The following is a 17,629-nucleotide window of genomic DNA, read 5'->3' on the forward strand; positions in this document are numbered from 1 at the left end:
TTGATGAATTGCATTGCCACCATGCTTTTTAGGTCGCCTTGAGCTATGCACTTCCCTATTGGTCAAGCAAGTGACCCGAACCCAAATCCGTCGACCGACCTCCTGCTGCCCTCCACCCTGAACTCTGACCTCAACTGAGCCTTTTCGGAATATACGGGGGCACTTGTCAGGCCGCGCAGGATCCCTCTTCCAAGACGGGTGATGGTCGGGTCAAAACACTGCGAGTCCACCCCCCTTCTTTCGAGCAGACCTTCACCTCGCTTTCTCTTTCTGTGAAAAGGAGTCGAATGTACAAAAATTTTCACACAGGAAATTAATTTGGTACACAGGGGTTGAGGGTATTGTTTACCATTGGGAGCAGTGATTTTAAAAATGTTCGAATAATCACATTAATGATGCATATTCTGTATTGTGTATAAGGTCAGTTATATCACAAAACATCCTATAACATATGAATATTTCGCAGTAAAAGCCTAAAGGAGATATTTTTCTCAATAAAGCATCACTGGAGACGATTTATATACTTTTATATAGGAATAATTTTATCATAATTATTGTTCACATTTTGTATATTTAACAATACTTAACATACATTATACTTATAAACATTTTTACATCGGTTGTTTCTATCCCTAACTCACAATTCAGAACTATATTTGAAGCACTAATGCTGGGTTTTTGTTTCATCTGCAAATGGTAAATAGGCCTTATGCCTTTAAACATAGAAGTACATTGTATAGCCTCCGTCACCTTTTGCCGTCTCGATGGAGTAAGCTTTGTTGAAATTTCAATATTGGAACATTCAAATAATTTATTATTTATGTTCGAGGAACTGTTTAATTGCTGTTGATTGATTTGATTGGCGTTAAAAACTGTATTTTTCTTTTTTTTTTAGCTGTTGATCTATCGTAACTGTATCATTATGTAAACTTTGTACCTTGCATGCAGAGCGACGAAATTCACAAAATCTTAAGGGATTAATAATTGAATGTAAAATTTCTTATTGAAAATTAGATATGTTCAGGAAGTTAACAAATAAACGAAGTTATTCTTTCAATGTTCATGCTTTATAAGTCATAGGGCTCATGCATCCAATGTACGCATTTAAACGTGGATTTTTCTATCATGCAATCTGTAAAGTTGAGTGGTCAATGTATAGCTCTTCAACCCCCAATTTTTACCTCATTCAACTCGTTACTTTCACCTTATTCACTCAGTCCACTTTAGTAGAAGGGAGCTTGTCATGTCATTGGGAACTATATAGGTGTAGAGACTGATTCTCTCATTCACTTATTAGACCGTGCATTGTCTACTGTGGGAGCACGTGTTACAAGATGTATTGAAGTACATGTAAACCACAGGACGTCCATATCCCTGTATATGCTCTGTGCACCCGTGTATCCGATATAGGCAGAACTTTTCTCCCCCTTGGACCAACCCATATACATTGTAGATGCAAGTAGTGGGCACACAATGTCAAAGGCAGTGCCCTGTATCGATCGATCATGCACCTAATATGTGCACGGGCTGGGCTAGCCTTGTTTGCTCAGTGGAAAACACGTGTTGATATTAGCCGAAAAAGGACAGTAGACGCCATTTTGGAATGCCAGATACCGACGCACATTTAGCATGCATAGGGTCATTCCTTTCCCTCTGCGGTGTAGTTGGAGTTATTATGTGATTCAAGACATGCATGTTCGTATAGTTTACCATGGGGGAAAACCACTCTTCAGTAAAGCGTTGATTCTTCCCTGCAATATAATTATATATTCAATGTTTGTAGAGAAGATGATTTGATAATGTCTATTGACATACTTTGTCAGTGAAATATGTCGATTGATTATTTTCTTGCTCAAAATACACAAAGTGGAAATTGACCTTTCTTTAGTACAATTTTGTTTGTGTTAAAATATAGTGAATGATTAAACGAAGTTATTCACATTTACATTTTATTTCTCATTGGTCCTTCATTTGTGAAGATGAAATACTGGAAACGTAAATCGTACTTCAGAAACAAAATTTAATGTCTTATTGGACTTGATAAGCGGCGTCAGTCTTCATGTTTTTGCTGATTTTTGTATCTTGACACAGAAGGCGTGGGAGAGCCAAAGAGTGAAGGCGGTGAGCTCTCTCCCTCCGAGCGGGAGCGGGCCGAGCGAGTGCGGGCGGACGCGGTGAAAGCCGCTGGAAGTCAGGTGCCAGGCGAACTGTACACGGGCAAATGCAAATGGTTCAGCCTGTCGAAGTGCTACGGTTTCATCACGCCGGACGATGGGACGGGAGACGTGTTCGTACACCAGGTAAGGAGCCCCCGAGCCTCCCCATCCCCCGAGCCTCCCCATCCCCGTTCGCTGTACCCCCGACCACAACACATTCACACACCACGGTCTAAACCCCAATCCATCAACGTGTACTCACTCCGGCTGGACCGTGTGTGTGTGTATGCGCAGCCCGGCTACGGCTTTTGATGTGAGCAGTCAGCAGTGCCGTGGCTCTCAAAAAACAAAAGACAACAACCTGCCAGATATTCATATCATTATGTAGAAGGAAGGGAAGGAAGCGGGTTTCATCTCACAGTTTTACTTGCAAGGTGGAAATGTACACATATTTGAATAACGAATAGCATGCACTCAAAACGGTGGCCTTACCCCTAAATTAAGTCATCTGGAATGGGATGAGATTGTAATTACGCATAGTCTAACATAGTTAACTGGTTCTCTGGCTATGCGTTCAATGTTAAAAACCATCTCACGCTCGTTCGTAAATCATTAATGTTTGTGATGTATGATGAGAAAGTTATCTTCGTAAAGTGTGTAACGGAATGCCCTAAGTATACTAATTATTGCAGCGTACGAAAGTGGTGAGAAATTAGAGATACGACATTATTATAATCATATCTTCAAAATTTTCTCAGTGCTTGCAGTGATATGCAGACTGCAATAATACATGTATTACCTTCTAGTTTGATGTGATGAGATGTCGCTCACGTGGCCTTCAATTTCGTATATAGAGATAAATCTCATGGTGCAAAGACCGAAATAATACTGCAATACCTGCTCGTATACAAATATATTTTAAGTGCAAGGGAACAGTAATTGGGAAAAAAGATGGTATGAGATCACTTGCCCATTATCTCCACCTTCTGATGGTAGAAATGCAACATTGGAAGATATCTCTCTCAACAATAAGCCTCAAAGACAGTGACGCCAAGTATTATGTGGACTATTAAAAGTAACGATTTATCAACAGGTGGTTATCCCATTTCAGTCTGGTGTGTAATAAGACGGGTCAAAGTATTTTTAGAGAAGAAAACTTTGTAGATCTGCAGATAACCATGGAAATATTATATACGAATTAATGTTTTCATGTCATGATGCGCTTCGACCTGTTTCTCCTCAAAACATTACGGACTGACAAATATTAGGACGTGGATGATACTTGAATGATTTTGCTGAGTCTGATGAGAAAACAGAAGGCACTACTATATCATAATAAAACTTTTAGTCTCTATATACGTTTTCTTCAGAGAAAAGATGATTTGTTGAAATCAGGTATGCACGTTGCAAAGATGTGCCCCTTCGAATAGAGCGTGGTCGTTTTCTCAAGTAGTAATGTGAAAAGTAGAACGAAGGATACAAAGCGAGCTTCCACGAAAAATAAAACAAACGACTCATCCCACAAAAGACAAAATAAGATAACAGATGAATTCCACCCGCACCATGATAATATAATATTTTGTTGATATATCGATTGATTATGAGGTTGCCTAGTCGTTCACAAAAAGATAAATTCGTTGCGCAAATCACGATACCGCTTTGCCACTCTGACCCGATGATTTCCAGATTTATATTTTCTTCACATGTGCAGTTAGAAACCAAAATAAACCGATATACTGACATACTCATTTTTTTTTATTTGCAATTCAATTATATACTTTGTTCCCATCAAACGAAAGGTAATAACATGACATAAAAAGTATACATTTGACAAAATACTTATATCGTATAACAATTTGTAAGTACTACAATTCATAAAGTTTGGTACGAAATAATATGTACGAATAATAATGAATACATAATAACATTACTTTGCCACGATGATTTCATGCATATACGTAGGCCTATACAACTAGGTTTGTTCCCGACCCCCAAAAAGCTTGCTCAGGACTTGACGAACAACGCAACAACATAATGTGTATAACATTCCTAGTATTGGTCGAAATATATGTGATATTCTCGGAACAGACAGGGTTCGGGGTGGATATAATTATATTCCATTCATAAATTCGAATAAATTAGTAAACTCGTCTCTTCTGAATTAGGGATGCATTCTTTGGTGGTAAAACAACATCAACATGCAACCAAAACACCAATGATATTTCGGAGGCTGAATAATGGTCGAAACGGAATAGGCATGAATATATCAACAAAAAGGCATACAAAAAATAATCTTCATACCTGTTAAGGTCATTTACCGATGGCATGGTAAAGAAAAAAAACCGAGAGAGAACTTGATTGGTTTCCCAGAAAGCTCAAGGTTATGGAAATGAGAGGGCCATTTATTATTTTTTTTTTTCTGAAAGGGAGCGGGCTGACCTCCCATACTGACCAAAAAGGCCAAGGAATATGGCTCACTGAAAACGCGCAACCCGCCTAAAAATAACTCGCCTTTTTCCCGATCGAATCCAAGCCAATTGATGTGTATTTGTGAATTAGCAAAAATGTAGTGTTTAGAAGTTGTGTGACGCAATAAAGTCGCTGAATGTGTTGTATGTGGCGCGGATCTTGGCCTACAAGGTCGACACGCATGCGTAATGTTGTCTGCAGCACATGGGAATCGCCATGTGGTGGCGCTTTGTCACCGCCATTTGATTCATTGTCTGATGAATGTTTTTGTTTTGTACATACCATCAAACAATGCTCGCTTTGTAAAGTTCCATAGACATGCGTCAATACCTAACTGTATGTGACTAATTGATTGAAAGGCAAAACGCTTTCGGAAATATCATTAGACTGATATAGGGCCCTATGTGCTGATAGATTCCCAAAACCTTGCAAGTAATGGTAATGGTAATGGTTTATTTAAAAATTCATTTGCAGCCATGAAGATGGCTGAATTGCACAATTTTGTACAGTGTGATATTTCATTTTATGGTAACATGCATAATCATACAATCAGTCTACGATTAAAAGATTAAACTACACAATTATATATACATATATATAAAAAACCACCTGATAACCAAAATAGCAGAATTATACACTTATACATACACACAGCCGAATGGGCTTAAAACATACGCCACTTTTCAGATACGGCGCGCCCTGTATATATACAAAAATAGAATGACAAATAGCAATATGATTCACACAAATACAAAACTATGGCATAAACAAGAGAAATAAACTTAAATACATTTCTGTTACATATACTGTACGATCATACATCGAGGGTAAAACAAATTGGAAGAGAGGAGAGTAACTATAAAGAATATTTAGAGATTGACTGATTAATTAATATTATTTCTGCATTTCTTTTTCGTACATAAAAAACCCCCAAAAACCAACTGAACAAACTGAATAAGTACAATATTGTTTGAATCTAACAGTTGAAACAGGTTGTTGATTAATTCAAGTATACGACATAACTCCTTAATAATATTGTATGAAGACGAGGTGTTATTTCATGCATTATTTACCATTTGCAGATGAAACAAAAACCCAGCTTTAGTACTCCAAAATAGTTCTAAAATGTGAGTTAGGGATACAAACAAAAATGGATATGAAACAAAATGATAATGCTCATCATAATGTTTGCTTCATAAAATGACGGATACTTTTATCTTAATTTGAGTGTCATATACAATACGTCTTGAACAATGCGTTGAATCACAGTGCTTTTGACGAACCGTATTACATCAAGGTGTCGATGAATTGAATTGGATGATCAGTAATTGGAGCGGGAAAAATAAACTATTTACCATGGTCATTAGCAGGACAGTACTAGCTGATGGCATCGCATGCATAATAGTTTACATCACGGAATTATGTCTGAACGCGTCTGAACTCAAGTCCACTCGCTGTGCTGTTCGACCAAAGAGTTATCAACTCCCTGGTTAGACCTTGAATCGCAGTTCATAATGTAGGACCCTGTAGCCAGTGGATTCGCGTATATCTTAGGAAGGCAAAAGGGAAAATAAAACTATTTGACTTGGTATATGGTGACATTGGTCAGTTATTGAAATCATCAAATCCGCGTGTTGCCATGCTATGTTCAGTTTAGCGTATAGGCCTATACACATGCGACCACGAAATGCTAATCACGTACTTACTCAAACTTTATATCATGCGTACTCGATCGATGAAATGAAAAACGCGATCACTTTATTCGTAGATTAAACGCGATCACTTTATTCGTAGATTTTCATTATCATGCCTTCCCCGACAGGTGCCAGAAGCATTATTTGCATGTACACATTGTATTTTGCTCCCCTGCCATTACAATGGTATGAATAATAATGCGCTTATTTGTGATACAATGTATACCTATGCTAAAAGATCTTCATCAACGCTCAGATAGGAACCAATTATTAAGCATAATCAAATGTCGTACTATCAGCTGTCCCAGAAATAAGTATAAAACTGTCCATCAGAATGGTAGATGGATCCGATTCTTCATTTGCTGCAAGGAGATCCCATAAGCGTCTTCAGGTCATCCATGTGCAAGTGCGATCGCCGAAGCTGTTATCGTGACTACCGTCATCACTGTCAACACCATCGACAATACTGACTCCATCACCAACCATCGTCAACAACATCAGATTCAACACCACTGCTACCTCAATTTTTCCCACAAGGAAAATCCAACAACTCTCCAATTTATCTACCAATATCAAGAGCACCAGCAGTCAGCAATAACACGATCACGAACACCTATCATACCACCACCATTACTCTCAACACCACCTTCACCCCCATCAACAACACCTACCCCATCGCTGCCATTACAAACCATCGTCCACCACCGCTACCACAACTTCTCCCACAGGAAAATCCGGCTCTGCAATTTATCCGCCAATAATATCAAGAGCACCAGCAGCCAACAAAAACACGGTCACCAACCTCCATACCACCAGCATCACCCTCAACAATATCAACTCCATCACTATCATCGTCGAGCATCATCAACAACACCAACTCCAATATACTGTCATCACAAACCATCCTCGACAACATCGACGCCAAGACTACCATTACCGACCACCACCAACGACATCGACTCTTGCAGTACCACCAACAATACTTACACTGCCATCACTAACCACCACCAACTGTAAACGTCATCTCCAACACGACCGCTTCCACAATTTCTCCGACCTTGGCAGGAACACCAAAACAAGCATTAGGAGCTCCAATACCAAGACAATGTACCACCACCTGCACCAAAATCACCCCCACCATCACCACCACCACCACCAACATCAATGATCACACCACCAGTGCCACCACCGTCACTCACATCTGCCTCCACGCCCATCACCTCATGGACAACTGCCACTCCCGATTCTGCTATCCGTAACCCCATTCCTGGACCTACAACGTTAAAGGCGAACTCCAGTGCATTCGAAAGTTTGAAAAGAATTACATGTAGTAAAATTTCATTAGGACAACAATATACATCTGATAAAAATAGAATGAAAAATGATGAAGTTACGACATTTTGAAGTTTTGCTAATTTTCACAGGAAGCAGTTCTTGACCAGTGAATATGAATATGCAAATAGTGGAGTGATGATGTCATCCCCTCACAACTTGCCAAAGAGTTTTACGTAAGATTTTGAAATTTCCATTTTTTTTTCTATTCAGATGCAATAACACCCCAGTCTCAAAACCTTATTAAATTTTACTAATCATTATTCTGAAGTGATTCAACCAGGAATAACATCATGTTTTACACTAAGTATCTTCAATAACAGAAATATCAAATTTTCATCTTTTTTTTTTGTGTGGAAACGATCAATGGAAATCGTGAGGTGATGAGATCAGCTCACTCATTTGCATACTCATATCAACTGCTCAAGAACTGTCCTGCAGAAATTTACGAAACTTCACAATTTCATAACTATCCTATTTTTTTTTAAATCAAATTCTGATCATTTTTTTTTTTATTGTTGTACTCGTGGGATTTTACTCTTTCTTGTCAGACTAACTTACATGATGTATACCTGGACTGGAATTCCTCTTTAATTTTAGGTCCTTGCCCCATTCTACGTCACCATGCCAATTTGCTGTCCCCTCACTCATCGGATCATTATGCAGGGGCAACTCGGCCAATCACCTCTTCTGGATATACCATAATCATGATCCTCTCATTATGAAGTCATCATAATCAACGGGTTTAGATTACTAGGATGTTCCTCCCATAGCAGTTTCCAATTAGCACTTGCATCACTTCGAAAGACATTAAGTGTCGGTAGACATCAGAGAAGAGAGAGAGAGAAAGAGAGAGAGAGAGAGAGCTAGAGAGGGATGGGGGAGGGAGAGAGAGGCGGGGTTAATGGTGTCCGCGATGAAGATATTTCTGGTTTATTTCAAATCAAACAGATTATTTTCAGTATAATAATGTATTTAACATGTTTTGGTAGTTTCCTCATTTGCCTTAGCTGCGTCGCCTGCGTTTTGATTGGTGTCGGTGATTGTGGGTGTAAGGATGGAAGATATATTGGAAAGTGTATGTTATCCCGCATTAAAGGCGATTTAAAAAGGATGTGCAATCCATCCCTTGGGATCACGTGACATAAAATAACTAATACAGTTATTCTGGATCAGTTAAAGTTCATGAGCACAACTGTGAAAGTTTAATCAAATTCGGATAAAAGTGAGGAAAGTTATGAAATAATGAAGTTTTGTTAATTTTTTTTTTTGCAAAACAGTTTTCGAACAGTCGATATGAATATGCAAGTGAGTGAGCTGAATATGTCATCACTTCACAATTTTCCATTGATCGAGCACATTGTACAAAAGATGTTTTTTTTTTTCTGCTATAAAAGTTTAAAACATAATGGTATTCCTGGCTGAGACCGGAGCATAATTGTGTCCCCCCCCCCCCCAATTTCTAGATATTGTGTACAAACCATATTATGTCGTTATAATAGACAATAACATCATCAACTCATTAATTTACATATTCATATTGAGAGTTTGAGAATCTATTTTTTTTTTTTTGGGGGGGGGGATTTGCGATACTTCACAATTTCACAACAACTTAAAGAAGTAAATTGTCTCTGTTGTGCTTATAAGGTTTACTCTGTCTTATCAGACTTATAGGACTCTTTTAACTGGTCTGGTATCCCCTTTTACGTATTACAATTTTCGACTCGTATGGGTGCATTGCTGCGTATTATGGTAAAACCACTTGCTCGCTTGATCATTGCCCAGTGCTCCTAAAACTCCCTGTTGGGCGAAATTTGTTGCAACGTTATCCAAGTCACATTGTCAGCTTCAACAGAAAAAATAATATTCAGTTTTATAATGCTGGTGAGAATCATAACATATTGTTTTGTTTATTGCATTCGTTTCGTCTTTTGCGATGTGAATAAACTTTTGCATTTAATGTAATTTCGTAAGCAGTTCCAGAGACAGTATAATAATGCGTAAAATATAATAAACCAGTGACAGTTGGTAAATCATTTCTGGAAGGTGGTAGACCAAGCTAACTGTGTGTGTATGTGTTTGTTTATGTGTTTGTGTACATGTACTTACATACAACTTGTAGATTCATTTGTGGGGTACAGAGAACCCCACAAATCAATGTGTGTACGATTTAAGGTAAATGTGCGTGTGTGTGCGTGTGTGTGTGTGTGTGTGTGTGTGTAGTATGGTGTGTGTTTGTCTAAATGCTTGAATGCGATGCAAACTTCTGATCCTGTCGTGGATAATCATTCATTGACTTGGAAATGTTATTCTACTCAAGAATTAAAGTTGCACATTGGTTTGTGAAGCAGCACATTAGTTTGGCTTTCCCTTTGCTGGATGTGCCAATGAAATTTTGCTGTATGAAAGACACTTTTTGGTCAGTTATTTGAGAGGGAGTGACAAGAATATGTAATTGACCATAGATTCTTAGTATTTTTTTCCTTAATACGGTAGTAAAGTAACAGACAAGAGTGCGACATTGCAAATGAAATAATGCGGTAACAAAATGTCTGATGTAGGGACTACATTCATTATTAATTCTGTGCACATATAGCGGTTGGACGGTAAATTAAGTATCAACAAAAAGCTGAGTCAAGTTATTGATATCAGTATAATCATTCATGTCCTCCCTCATGTTCCACCGTACTTTCACAGTATGGAGTCCCACGTATTTATATTTGCGTTGTTCAACTTTGGCCCTGGATAGCACGGGTAATTCATGGAAATCTGGCATTTTGTTTTTTTTTTCTGACAGAATGAGATTCCAATGCCTGTGGAAAATATGTAAATAGGAAGCCTGCACAATGCCTTTGAGTATCTGACAACGAAGAGCATTTTGGAGAACCATCTGCTAATATCGATGTATAATTAAACGGGTACATAGGCCTTTACAATATTTTTGTGCACGTGCATATAATAGGCTAAAGACAAAGTGGGCCTATAATGCGTTTTTTTGTTGTATTATACGTCACGTAATGTGTGTGCTTGTCGCTACACTTGGTAGTATTATCTTATTATCTAACGGGGATAGCAGTGTCATACCAAGTTTTGTCGACGACAGGAACTAAATTGAACGAAATTCCTTACACGGTGTCTTGAGTTTAGTAAAAGAGCTTGTGCTGGGCAATACCACGCGTGAATGCATGATATTGAGCATGACCCCAAATCGTCATTGGCAAATGCCTGCAATGCTTGTAAAGACGTGTGGAAACCGTGGAACTTGCACAGATGCTATTCCCTTGTACACACTCCAGCTCTGAGAGGCCCTTGAGCACCCAAAATACCATCACGACCCGTGTTCGCCGCATCCCCCGCCGTTTGCCCGACACACTTGTCACGATTTTCCCTGCGTTCCTTGATGAAAGTTTGCAAGCGCACATTCTTCCGTGCCCGCCTTCGGTTCTGGCTTGACCATAGAATCACCCGAACTAACCACAATTGTCATTTTAGGCACTGGCAGTTCGTCATGATACTGTAATTAGGTTGTCCTTTCCCCCCATTACACGAACCATTTTCTCAGTCCCACGCGTTCAAATCTCTGATGGTATGGTATACAGAGCATGTGGTTCCTGGAGACGATGTCATGCTATCAGCTATAGATGTCATTTTCTAGTATACAACGAAGTGATTGTATTCAACTTCAAATGAAATCAATCTGATTGAATGAATTCGCATACCGAAACACGACCAAGTCGCAGTGATACGTGTGAACCTTTTGTCAACCACCTGAAGATAAAGCCAACAAGAGCGAGTAGGCGTAAATCAGGCGATTAGATGATAAGAGAACTTCAAAAGTGCCATGCCTACCTATGCTGTCCGTGGATAATTTGCCTTGTCACCAGCAGCCAGTGTAGCAGTAGTGACACTGGAGATGCAGTCATTAACAGTTACACGTCCTTGGTCGTTACATGGCAGGCATGTTGCTATTTGCCAACAAACATTGTCGTCTCATTGGGAATGTTAATGAAGTGATGAATGAAGTTTGGATAATAATGGCAAGTTAATCATCCCCCATTTTGTCTTTTGAATTGGAGTTAATCCTACTCCGTCGAAAAGTGGCACAAAATCTGCGTACGAACTATTCATTCGTAACAAATTAATATCAGCGCTCTTAATCGCATCTGTAAAATGATGGACGTGGGGTGACGAAATAGTAGATGGAAGTTTGAATGCAATACTGTGATATCGATATCGGATTGTAATGTGATAAGACTATGCTTTGTCGTGTGAGGTTGAAAGATATGTATTTCCCTTTACGCTTTATGTTTATACATGTACATCTTGTACATTTATTTGACAGCGAAAAGCTTCGCGGGAGAACAATTGACAATATGGACATTCAGAATAATCATATAGGTCGAATTTCCACATAAACAAGGTCCTGAAAATATCGTTTCCAGTTTCGACGATCTTGCTTAAGTGTTGAAGATGTCCTGACACGTGATACAAGTTATATTTATCATTCCATTGTCATCACATGGGCGTATAAAAAAGAAACCATCAAAAGATCAATCCCACTAACAATGTCATCAACTGGCAACTCTCCCATTTCTTTGTGCAAAAATATAAAATCTAATTTTTGTCTTATTACAGACCTTTCCACTTTGAAGTCAACATTGCTGTATGTTATTGCCACAAAACCAAAACTGATGCTGAAGACACAATGTTGTTATGATGGGGAGAACTTTGATTAGTGCAGGTCATTGGAGGACTTCTGCATGACGTTTACCATCTCACCTAATTTGCAAATGCGCTGCTGCTGTTATCTGCAATGTTGTATGAAAACACTTGAAACTTTACGCGATTCCTTTGGATAAAACTCTTATTAGTCTGTCAGTTTTTGTTTTTAAGGTGTTTATTGAAGTAATGGTGTGGAGTTACACTTCACGTTTGCGAGAATACATTTTGGAGATTTTAACCCCACCCCGCAAAAAGAACACTCAAAAGAGTGTGCCAGATGCACGGCAGAGTCAAGATCTAAACGTTTTCATGGAAATATACTGAAATCAGTGACGTTACATTTTATAAAACAAATATCACGCCACTAATCTGACCAACATACGCAAGCAAATAAAAATGTCTGTCGCCGAACAGATTTCTCGATCTATCAATACGCTGTAGTATTAGGAATTAAGCAGATATGATTTTTTTTCTGTAATAATCTTTTTCGTAAAGAGTTTTATTTTGTATGCTGAACATCACGAGAAGTTAGAGGTGAAGACACCGAAAAACATTTTTATATCGTCAAATAAAAATACAACCAAACAAACAACCAAACAACCAAGCATACATCAAAACAAACCTATCTAAGTGCTGCCAATGACCAGCTGCGATTGAATAGGTCCCTACTAGTAGGTATCAAGTACAGCAAAAGGGTTAACGAACAATACAGCCTTTATATCAAGATGCTACTTTATATACAGCTTATAACAACAACAACAACAATAATAATAACACAAACAACAACAAACGAATATATTATACGAATTTTGAGTCACGACGCGCTCTGTGTAACCATGGTGTAACTTCAAACACGTGTAATTTCCGTTCATCTTCCTCTCTGCCAAAATGCAACAACTCGTTGACTCTGTTGGTGTTATTGTCAGCAGTGTACTGTTTACCTATATTCACTATTACTAAAAAGAGAAAGAGATGTGAATACAAAGAGAGATAGATCAATACAAAGAGAACCGGGAGGATATAATAATATATAATGTATATGATCCATATGTTTCTTTTTGCATGCGGAAGCCTTGTACACTTGATGGTGGAGATGGGTAAAAAAAAAAAGGGCAGGGGGTGGGGCAACGAACGAAGAAAGAGGAAGAGTTCGCGATTGGCCCTCTGCATAAATTGACCTCGGGAGGTATTTCATAAAGTTTTAATTCAATTTGCGGTAAGGAGTGACCGAGATCCCATTCAGGAGAGCGTGTCCTGAGGTGACCATTGATCGTATTTGCTCATAATGTAATAAAGAAACAGAGAGAAAAAAATACAATAACAAAAGTGCTTGCAATTCGCGGTTTTATTCAGATTCGCTGCACACAATAGTGCATTCCTCGAGATTCTGCGGGAACTGAGCGTCAACGTCCGCACGTGCTTCGTTTATACGTTCGCGCGCTTTTTAACCAACATCATTCTTATATTTTGCTTATGAAAAAACGTGTGAACACAATGAGCAACGATTATCACTGCATCTGCACAGGGCACATAGTATCATGCAAGAAGTTTGGGTGCATTATGAGCCATTTCCACTCTAGCTCTGTGAATTCATATCAGTTTTCACTGAACAATCTGCGCATGAGCGAAATTAATGTCGTCTGTCTTTCTTTTCACTAAGTTGAAGGATATGAGGGCCAAATTCTCACGTTTGTCCAGTTCACCGTTGTGTCCAGTGCTCGGTCACGTTTGTAAGAGGGAGGAGAATTGCGCTTCTATCTCTTAAAAAAAAAAATGCATAAATATGGAGTAGACCATCTTTGCTGACGGCTTTCATTTCAGCTGAGATCATCGTAAGTTTTAAAACAAAACATTTTGAAAACTTCCTTTGCTGTTAGTATTGGGATTGGTGATTTAGAATTTATATTGTCATCTTATATTAACTATTCTGTAATTATTTTAGGAAGGGAACAAAACCATTACTGCAATTCTTTTGTTAAAACAGCTCATAAGCTAATGTATTGAAGTGAACAAGGTACAGTTCTCGTACGGCGCTTGCCAGCGTAGATAAACAAAATTAAAGGCTACGATTCCAGATCTTATTCAAGTTTACCGGTAGTCATTCTGTGTAAAACATTTAGGCTTGTATATATATACTGCTTGCTCTCGAGAACAGAAGGCAATAAATCGACTTTTTGGGCGACAGGTTTATTCAATCGATGAAAGCAGACACAGAGAAATCATTTAACTGCCCCCCCCCCAAAAAAAAGGAAAAAAAAAGAGAAAATGGCCCTATTTGCGCCACTTATCTAGAGAGTGTTCTGCTTTTGTTTCGCTCTTGTGAGATCATTCTTTTATCACTTGTTTATGATTGAAAGTTTTTAGACTGGGTCCAGAATGACCATCAACCAAAAAATAGTTTGAATGTGATTGATCGCATATCACCGACATCAAAATCGTAACAAGGATTAGTATCAGCTGGTCGAACGCATTTAGGAAGCCCTATGATAAGATCTCACCTTTAAAGCATGCAGATCATGATCCAAAAATTTTGTGGATGAGTGATGAGCAGAATATAGTGGGAAAATTTAGTTGAGCAAAAGAAGAGAAAATAAAGCTCTGCAATGACAACAGTGAATAAGGAGACGGAAATATGGAGCCGGGGAGTGGGATATAATGAATACTTCTCCTTGAAATAGAACAAAAGTTCCCTTTGCGTCTAAGTTGGCGGGAAAACAACATGTTCTTGCCAAATTTGGGTGAATTCCCCTACTTCATCTCATTCGTATAGGCATACACATAGTTGCATGCATGTATACACAGTGTGCAAGTGCATGATTATGTAAATATATACATAATTATCTCACTGACGTCCTTGTCTGATATAATTCTAACCAATACCTTTCCCGTAGAAATTAAAAAAGAAATATGCGTCAAAATTAATCAATGATATGAAATACGCAAATGTAATAATGCATGAAATAGTAAGCTATGCTTACAATAAGATTGTCCTGCGCCAAATACTGTTGTTGCAGAAGAAGAAAAAAAAAAGAGAAGAAGAACAAAAGAAGAAGAAGAAAGGGTTGATAAGGAAGAGCACAAAGGAGCAGATGGGGCGGTTATGGGGGAAGGGTAAAGACGAAAACGAAAGAGAAGAAATTGCAAGTTCATATGCTTCTTTGTCAAACGTCAAATCGTTCATGTTTAATGTCGCGGGAACCAAGCGTGTGTGCACATTATCACCTATCAGCGACCCGCGATCACTGAGGGGAAAATAAAATGTTCAAAATGTCGTGACCGCGAGAGCAGCCCCCATCACCAGGCCCGATTGTTGCCGACCAGCGATCTCTTCGTCCCTGCATGGTATTCATGTTAAATGTCATGAAATGCGGATAGCAGGGGGAGAAAAAAAAAAAACCCAGAGAGATATAGGGCCTATAAGGAAAGAATGAGAAAGAGGGGCAGCCGTTAAAGAGAACCAGCAGCAGTTACGTCCCAATGTGGTTTATTGCCTTTCTGCTCCTGACTGACACGTCACTGCAAGAAGAACGTTCTCCAGCGCACCACAATCATATATTATTATGACGTCGCTCTCCTCAGTGGATGAGTCACAGTGGTTTTCTGAAATACCACTAAATAACAATTTTCTCGTTGTTTACATGCCGAATCTCCATTATTTATCCATCAAATCTTCCCCCAGCGCACTGAAGAGAACCATTGTGATTCGATCAACCCACGAGACAATAAACATGAGGTAAGGACAAAACACTTTAAAGAGAATGACCCCTGACCTCAATGTATCGACGATGAATATGTTACGAAGTTCATTGGGATGGCATGTACTTGTATTCACGCAGTACAGTGTACTTTAAACATTTCGACGCAAATTCGCTTAACCTTTAATGTTGTCTTTTGGATCGATGATGAACGACATGACAAAGTGACGTCATGGGATTGCGCATCTCACCGCAAACTTTAAAGGCATTATTTACCATTTGCAGACGAAGCAAAAGACCAGCTTTAGTGCTTCAAAAAACTGTAGTTCTAAAACGTGAGTTACAAGAAATAGAAACAACCAATGTAAAAATTTGAATCGGTATAATCGATGTTAAGTATTGTTAGATAACAAAATGTGAACAATACTTATAATAAGAATGTTTCTACACTAAACCGTCTACAGTTATGGTTTATTCGGAAAAAATAGTGATATCTCCTCATATTTTCATATTCACGGTAGGATGTTTTGTGAAACTGACCTACACATATGCATCAAATGTGATATCTTGAACATTTTGTAAATCACTACAAAACGGTAAACAGTATACCTTTAAAGTGCTGTTTCACGCCATGTTCAAGTTAACTTCAATAATTAAAATGAATCAAACAGGTGAAGTTATGTCGAAATCGGACTTGAAAGAAGAATTTATGGATTTCCTTTTAAAAGTTTCACATGTTTTCGCCAAAATCGTTCGCAACCACCCATACACACATACGCACATTAATTTGGGAGAGGGGATGTTGTAACCACCTCACAACTCGCCCATTTCACAAGTTACAACAATCATGGGTTTGGTCGTTTTGGGAGGAACTTCACCCTATTTTCCCCTTGAATTTGTCTGTCATTAGGTGATCCGAGTATCCTCTCGGATCATCTTCTGTATCTGTACGGGTTCTTTCTTTTTTTTCTTTATTTCTCCCCAAAAGTTGTGTAGAGGTTAGCTCAGAAAGTGCATAGTCTATGAATGTCAAACTTATACCATATATGTATCGTGTCGAAAAGACGACAATCGAACTAAAATCAAAGTGATCAGTCGACCGTGACGTCACTATGACGTCATTATATGAAAACACATTCTCAATCATATCCCATTAATGGAATGGAATTTTTCAATGAAATTTACGTCACATAATTAAATATTTCAAGTCAAGCGCATTCTAGTCATATTCTCAAAATTCATCTATACTTTAAAACGTGCGCGTACGCGCGCGTTGAAATATTTGTATGCTCAAATCGAGCTCAAAATTTTTTTGCACATGTTTCAGACCATTTGGAGCATTTTTTGAAAAATTGAAAAAATCGGACGGACGCGTACGCGCGCGCGCATATACGCGCGCGCGCATATACGCGCGCGCGCATATACGCACGCACAGTTCATATGCAAGAGAAATTTCCCGTTTTTTCACACAGATCGGATGTCTAAAATGTCAGGGAATATTTCTACCAAGTTTCAAATCGATCTGACTCACTATGACGTCATACGGGCCCGTCAAAGTTGG

At 38.6% G+C, this 17,629-nt stretch overlaps 1 protein-coding gene across 1 annotated transcript in view; it reads left to right on the forward strand.

Annotated features, from left to right (window-relative positions):
* Positions 1-2,091: 2,091 nt before the first annotated feature.
* Positions 2,092-17,629, forward strand: part of LOC139737249 (uncharacterized) — a gene marked incomplete at its 5' end in the record, with an annotated part of 33,390 nt that continues 17,852 nt past the window's right edge. Inside the window, one exon of the mRNA XM_071647926.1 lies at positions 2,092-2,300. Within this exon, the coding sequence (XP_071504027.1) occupies positions 2,092-2,300 (209 nt within the window). The remainder of the gene's footprint in view (positions 2,301-17,629) is intronic.

The sequence above is a fragment of the Diadema antillarum genome, unplaced genomic scaffold, assembly GCF_040938485.1.
Source record: "Diadema antillarum isolate AM-2024a unplaced genomic scaffold, OU_Dant_1.0 seq00000687_RagTag, whole genome shotgun sequence".
NCBI lineage: Eukaryota > Metazoa > Echinodermata > Echinoidea > Diadematoida > Diadematidae > Diadema > Diadema antillarum.